At 37.1% G+C, this 7,705-nt stretch overlaps 1 protein-coding gene across 4 annotated transcripts in view; it reads right to left on the bottom strand.

Annotated features, from left to right (window-relative positions):
- Window positions 1-2,008: 2,008 nt before the first annotated feature.
- Window positions 2,009-7,705, bottom strand: part of PRKG2 (protein kinase cGMP-dependent 2) — a 102,801-nt gene continuing 97,104 nt past the window's right edge. For all 4 annotated transcript variants that reach the window (XM_027773062.1, XM_027773063.1, XM_006151454.3 and 1 more), the window contains 2 exons: window positions 7,381-7,447; window positions 2,009-3,608 (listed from right to left, as the gene is read on the bottom strand). In XM_027773062.1, the coding sequence (XP_027628863.1) occupies window positions 3,513-3,608; window positions 7,381-7,447 (163 nt within the window). In that variant the 3' untranslated portion in view covers window positions 2,009-3,512. The remainder of the gene's footprint in view (window positions 3,609-7,380; window positions 7,448-7,705) is intronic.

Below are 7,705 nucleotides of genomic sequence, written 5' to 3'. Positions count from 1 at the left end.
GCACCAGATATGTATGTGACTGAACAAGACTTCAGGTAGTTCTAGCTTTCTGCCATGGCGTCACCTCCAGTTTTTGAGCCTTGCCGCTCAATGCTTCGGATACTGTGATGCAGAGACAAGCCATCCTTGCTATATATGTCTGACTTCTTCACCCACAGAATTGGGAAGGATAACAAGATGACTGTTCTAAGCAATTTAGCTTTGCAATCATCTGCTATATCGTCATAGTAACTAGGACTAAGCAGTGCACAACCGTCAGAGCTAAACTGTGAGTGAAAAGCAGAGTCAAGACCAGTAGTTAGTTTTGATGGCAGTCAACAGTCAGTGTGTTTACAATTATTTTAGGATGTCCTGTCAGTGAGGTAATCAATATAAATACTCCTAGTACAATGCCTGACAATAAGTATAGAATTTATTTTTATGCCAAAAGAAGTACATATATCTTTATTTTTAAAATATTATTATCAATGGCCTACTCATAATAATATTCCGGCTGAAGATTTCAAAGCTTCAAAGGGATAGCTCCAAGTTTCAGATAAGTAAAGATGTAGTTTATTGTTCAAGGTCATGCCAATTTGGGTAGAGCTAGAATTCAAACCCAGAGTATTCACTCTAAATTGCTGACTTTTAACAACTACATACTTGTCCCACCAGACATTTTCATATTTGAAGAAAAGATTAAGAAACTACAATTATGAAAAGTTGGCCCCACGTGGAAAAAGTTCAAGAATGAAAAATAAACTTTACACCCTAGAAAAGAGAGATTAAGAATAATTTAATGACTAGACATACAATAGGGTTGCACATCCAGGGATAATTTTCTATATTTCCATGTGTGTGCATGTATCTCTTTAATTCATAAAAATTATCATTTTAGGTTAACTAAAAAAGCACTTCATTTTGGTGAAGGTTAACCCTTCATCTTACGTGCTTAAGTTTGATAAACTATCTTTACTTCATGATTTGAAACAAAAAGAAAGACAGGTACTGGCTTTAATCGGTACAATTCTGCACACAGATGCCAATGATACATGAAGTTCAGGACTAAATTGTTATTAAGGCCCCTTTAATTATAACAGAGATAGTAACAGTAGCTCCCATCTATGCAGCATTGATTATTTCACAGATATCAGGTGCAAAACTCTGTTTTATTTACTCCCTGACACAAGCCTCTAAAGTATTACTTCACTATAACTTTTTCTACAGTGAGAAAGCTAGTACTCAAAAAAGCTAAGTCATTTCTCCAAGGTCACTCAGCTGGGGAATAGTGGAACTGGAATTCTATTGATGGTTGAGTCTCTCATTTTTTTCATCTTTATGAAGTACTCTAAAAGAAGCACAGTGAAATCACATGTGGGAATTACATATTGATATGGCTAATCACAGGCAACATAAACCTGCAGTAGGTTTCTCTCTTTCTTTTTCAATTTGCTATAGGGCGTATACACTTGCCAGAGAGAGACAGAGAGAGAAAAAGTGATAAAGCATCCCCCAGGGAGGATGGCTATGCCACAATCCCTTCTCCTTCACTCTCCTCTTGGGATTTGAGGCACCCATGTGCCAGACATGTTTTTCAAGTGCTGGGTCTTGAACCACCCAGCCAGCCAAGTGGGATCCAAACACCTTAACCGATATGCCACCTGGCAAGCCCTAAATATATAGTAGTCTAAGCTTATTTTATTTCCATATTTATAGGTGTTTAAAAAATTACAATTATTGATCTCCTTTGAGAATATCATTGCTACTATAACTGTACAGTTATAATATCCACCCAACACATAAATTGCCTACTTTTTGGTTGCTAATTTAAAAATACATACACAGAGAAACAAAAATACAAACAAAATGTAAATAAAAATCTTTTTAAAATCTTAGAAATTCTTTCGACGGGTTATGCCAATCCTGTTAAAAATGGTTCTTCTATGTACAATACATGGTCTTTAAAAATACTACTTCAAGAAACAAAAACTCTTTGGTTAAGCAGAAGGATTCTAAATGGGGAGTTCAGCAGAAGGATTCTAAATGTGGAAATTCAATTTGTTAAGGATATCCTTTCTTGGGTTGGACCTCACTTATCTGGTTTAACTCTTAAGTTGACTTTCCCCTTATGATGAAATTAGGAGGGAGGACTGAGGAGAGGTTGGTTTTCACATAGATCATTTTCATATGAAAATATAACCAGAATCTCAATGCCAAAACTTACACATGATTCATACTCTACCAGATTAAAAAGAGAAATTTCTGCTTCCCATTCATTTCAGAACAAACATGAGAGTGATCATAGTCAATACATGTGTATGTTCTTAAGTAAAAGTCATAGTTACTGGGGGGGGGTGTCCAATGCTCTGGAAACTCCTCTTTCCTATTTGGAAGAGAAGGAGACAAGAGGAGGGCAGATGCTGGGTGTTCCTTTTGCTTCTAAAATTCCATCACTTTTCTGGTGCCTTTTGCTTAACAATCTAAAATTATAGACATATCCATGACTCAAATGTCTTTAAAAAGAACTATCAAGTCAGCAGTGATTACAGTGCATCAACATTTGCCAATAGGACTGTCATTAAAAATTAACCACGGTTATTCTATACTCTTGGTTTATTAATAGTAACAATCACAGATTTGGCCAAAATACCTCAGGGGTTCAAAGAGTCAGCTACCTTACCTATTGGAATGTATACTCCTTTATATTTAGTGGGAAGGAAAAGCCTTCACGATTTTGTTCTGGCATACTTTATACTTTGTGAAAATGTCTTAGTACATATGATAAAATCTTACCCAAAGCTCATCCTTTAACTACACATTATCATCACCTTTAACAGGCTTTCGAAACGTCTCATCTCTCTCAGCTGGCTGCTGGAGAAAGACAAATAGTTTTTGTTTCATTTATTTTGTTCTAAATTCTCCAATGGGACTTAATTACCTGATTGGAGTAATTGACACATTACTTTAGGAAGAGGTATCATTGACTAATACTCAAACTTGCTTTCCCCAGACTAGTATTAGAAGCGTATTAGTACATTTCTAGGTTGAGTACAGGGCAAAGTAACATGTAACATGCTTCTATTGACTACCATGATTTCTGCAAACCACCATTGTATGATGCCAGAGAGCTATGGAAAGGCAAAATTCACTCTTGTGGTTTTGCATTTGCATGACTTAGTTGTCGAAGGGCAAAAGACCCTTTTCAGACCTTTGAAGGACTTGAAGGAGATGAGTGTGACTGAGATGAAACAGAGATTTCAAAAAAACTATGCTGCTTCAACAACAACAAAATGGTTTTGATTGTGGAAAGGGAAATGAAATAGCCTTCAACAATTGAGAAAAGCAAAGAATGAGATACATGAATAATTCACAGCATCTAAATAAGATATCATAATTCAGGGCCACATCCGTATCATTCTCCTCCACCCGCCCTGTGCAGGGTTCTCTGTTCTCTAATGGTCTTCCAAAAGATATAATACGCTGAAGAGAGAAATAATCAGTCTTGGATTATTGATCCTTAAAGTCCTCTTCTGTCAGAAGTCTTTATCCCAGCCTGACAGCTCATCTGGAGGCACTCCTTTTTCCGGAGGATACTTGTCAAAGTAACTGTGATCTATGGGTCCACTGAGCTAAGACAGAAAGGATTAAAATAAAGGTGAGGATAAGGTTGACTAAGCATGCTCTTACATATGGGTAATACATTTTATAGCTGAACACTGATTTCATACTCCAGACACTTGTAAGTTACATATAAGGAAAGATGACTATCATTCTTGAGTCACAGCCTCAGCCCTATGAAAAGACAGAAAGGATTAAAATAAAGGTGAGGATAAGGTTGACTAAGCATGCTCTTACATATGGGTAATACATTTTATAGCTGAACACTGATTTCATACTCCAGACACTTGTAAGTTACATATAAGGAAAGATGACTAATTATCATTCTTGAGTCACAGCCTCAGGCCTATGAAATCTTCCCTTTAGAACCAAATAGATTTGGTCACTGGATTATCTTAAATTGCCTCATGTTACCTGGCACGAGGAGTTATTTCCTAAAGGAAAGATGAAAGAAATGATGTCTATGAATTGTTGAAATTCAAAAATATTCTAAAAGCAAATATTAACATACCAAAATTTGCCCAACCTCTTCCACTTAACAAATGTTTCTCAACAATCTTGAATTTAAATATATATATACATATATATATATATTTCCTCCAAGACTGAGAAAAGCAGAGATACTCGCAAAGGGTCTGGACACGGTGATCTACCAGCAATCCTCAGCAGCCCCACATCATAGGCAAGCATGTTCCCAGGGCACCCAGGGAGGTCTCCAGACTCAAACTGGGAACCTTCTCATTGAGAGGGGTGGGGCATTGCATCTTACTGCTGCACCTTGCCCTGCCCCTTGAATATGCTCAATTTGTCTAGATAAAATATGCAGAATGACAAACTGAGGGACAATTCAAAATATTAGTGATCTTATTTAAACAGTGAAATGACTCCAGTATGAATTACTTTACAAATCAGTTTCCAATTCTTTGCTTTCAAACAAATTTAAATTGAATTATCAATTTAAATACTATTTAATATCATTAAAATATCATTTATGATAGATTATAATGTATTGGGGGAGTAGAGGGATAGATCACTCAGAAGGAACTCAAAGTGACACTGCCGTAAGAAAACCTATATTCTGATATATGTGAATACAATTCCTTAGCACTTGCATTTATGAAATAATTTTTTTTCCAAAGAGAGAGACTGTTGCTATAGCATGAGCTCACCAGAGAGACAGAGACAGTGAAAGAGAGAGAGAGTGAGAAATCACCCCCCGAGGGATGGCCATGGCACAATTCCTTCTCCTCCATTCTACCCTCAGGATTTGGGGCATGCATGCACATGCACCCAGGGTGAGTTTCAAGCTGCTGAGTCCAGCATGCAAACCACAGTCGGCCATGTGGGTATCTGGTGGCATAACCACTACGCCATCTGCTGGCCCTGTGTAATAATGTTTTTTAAAGGCAATAGAACTGATGCTAAAAATGATCCATTCAATTAATAAGAATATTTTCCTATAGGTATACAAAATAATTTCTTATCAAAAATTGTATTTAATAATTCTTCAGAAATTTGTAATATGTGAATTTATATATATGAGAGTTCTTCAAACATTTGTGGAAAGTGTATATTATAAATAAACTCTACATAGATTTCAAAACACTTTGTACGAAAATGAATTTGTATTTTAATTCCATTTTTCAGGAACATTTGGAAACCCCTTTATACTTATATCCTTTGATACTACATGCCATAAAAATGTAATTATAACTGAATTCAGAAGAAACACTTGTGTTAAGTTATCATAGAATTTCTGTTGCCATAGAACTTCTGTAATTTTTAAACTAAAATTTAAAGTTTCTTAACAAATGAGTCACAGTGGTGCCCACTGCTGCGAGGCTGTGCTTCACAATCTGAAATCTTGTGGGAGGCCTGGGTTCAATTCCAGGTCCAACAAGAAGGCCAGGTATGGTGGTGTATTCCTGTAATTGCAGCAGCTCCAGGAAGCTGAGGCAAGAGGATCATGAGCTCAAGGCTAGTCTGGGGACCATAGCAAGACCCCTAACGAGACCCAAACATGGAGTACATGCCTATAGTCCCATACCCCCTGGGAAAGGCTGAACAGAAGGACCACGACATGACAAAACCCTGACTTTAAAAAAAAAAAAAAAGAAATCAAGGGGCCAGCAGGTGGCCTAGCGGTTATGTTGCTGGACTCCCACATGGCCTCCTATGGTTCGACTCCTGGCCCCACAAAAATCACACCTGGTGTACGTGCGTGCACACCCAAAATCTTGAGAGGAGAAAGGATTTGTGGTGTGGCCATCCTCTTGGGGGGTAATTTCTTACTTTCTGTCTCTCTAGTGAGTGCATACGCCCTATAGCAAAAATCTCTCCAGAAGAAAAAAAGAATCAAGAAGGGCTGTCAAGCATAAAAGTATTTTACATTATTTTAAAACTCTATAGGAAAAATGAAATAGCAATATAGGGAGAAAAGCAAATGATGAAGTATGTCTTTTTTTTTTTTTTTTTTTTTTTTTAAGAGAGCTTCTTGCTATAGGGCATGGTGCTTGCCAGAAAGATGGAGAGAAACAAAGAGACAGGAAATGAGAAATCACCCCCTGGGGCGTGGCCACAGTGCAAATAGGATCTCCAGGCACGCACATACACGTGCCCAGAGTGAGTTTTTACCACGGGATCCAGGATTCAAACTTTGGTTGACTATGTGGGAGTTCAGCAACGTAACCATTACACCATCTGCTGGTCCCTGACTGTATTTTTAAAATGGCCAATGGGTACCAAATCTCAATGATATTTACATGACAATTGACTTACTTAAAAGAATAAAGTAACAGTAATAACTTATTTTAAAATGTCAGTATCTGGGTCCAGCAGGTGGCATAGTGGTTAGGATGCTGGACTCCCACATGGCTGACTGCAATTCAAGTCCCAGACCTGGTGGCTTGCTTTCTCACTTTCCATCTCTCTTTCTTTCTCTGTCTCTCTCTGGTGAGTGCATGCGCTGTACAGCAAATTAAAATATAATAATAATAAATAAATAAAATTAAATAAATAATTCTAAAAATGTCAGTATTTACAACATATTAGAATTACATTATCCACAACAATTTCAACTTTAATGAAAAATATTCAGATATCAATCCACAAATGTGCAAGGAGAAACATAGATCTTGACACTAGCATAAAATGGAGAGGACACTGACCTAGATCATTCCTGAATCATCTTACCCCCAGGTTAGCTGATGCCCCACTTTCTCTAGAACTGTGCCATCTAGGAAGTGAACCACTCGCTCAAGTGTTGAGCACTGGCAATGCAGTTGTCATGTACTGTAAGAATAAAATTCACTTGGAATTTTGACAATTTAATGTGAAACAATAAATTTAATTTATCTTACTACTATTTTATATTGGTAATATTGAAATCATATTTGGATAGATGATGATAAATAATTTAAATGAACTTCATCTCTTTCTTTTTACCTTTTTCAGTGAGGCTACTAGAAAATTTAAAATGACATAAATGGTTCACATTATTCCTAGAGACATTGTTTGGCCTGACCAACACTGACTACTTTGGGGCTTAGAGGGCGTTTACATGCAATTGGTCACTGAGAGGTGAACTAATTTCCAACCAATAGACAATACCATTTAATCCCTTAATTGCAATTACCATGGTATTTTTCACTTAATTTTTTAAAAAATGGTTAAAAAGAAAACCTAAAATTTGTTACACATGCACACACATTGCTCCCTAAAGTCTGTTTATAAAAACAAATAACTAGAAAACAATCAAGAGAGTTAATATAGTAAATGCCATACCTCTCTTCGTAGAGGTGAGGGAAGGTTCCGTGCTTTCAGTCCCTCCCAATTAAAACCATTTAACCACCTGAGAAGTGAGAACAATACAGAGGAGTATTAGTTGCCTGAGAAATAGCATGCCAAGTTACCTGTCATTCCATTTGGTTGCCTGCTCCTTCCTGCAACAGTGCAACTGCAAGTGGCTGGAGGAAAATACATGTCTGCTCTCAGGTAAATCCATACCCACTCACCTCAGGTGGGCACTTCATGCTGCCCTGCAATTATTCTAGGTGTCCCTTAAGACTTATAGTTCATAATCTGTCTCCTCTCCCCAGACATCTAGAAC

This window comes from Tupaia chinensis, unplaced genomic scaffold (genome assembly GCF_000334495.1).
Source record: "Tupaia chinensis unplaced genomic scaffold, TupChi_1.0 Scaffold000318_1, whole genome shotgun sequence".
Lineage (NCBI taxonomy): Eukaryota > Metazoa > Chordata > Mammalia > Scandentia > Tupaiidae > Tupaia > Tupaia belangeri.
The sequence above is the reverse complement of the archived record's forward strand: the minus strand, read 5'-3'. Positions and strand labels throughout refer to the sequence as shown.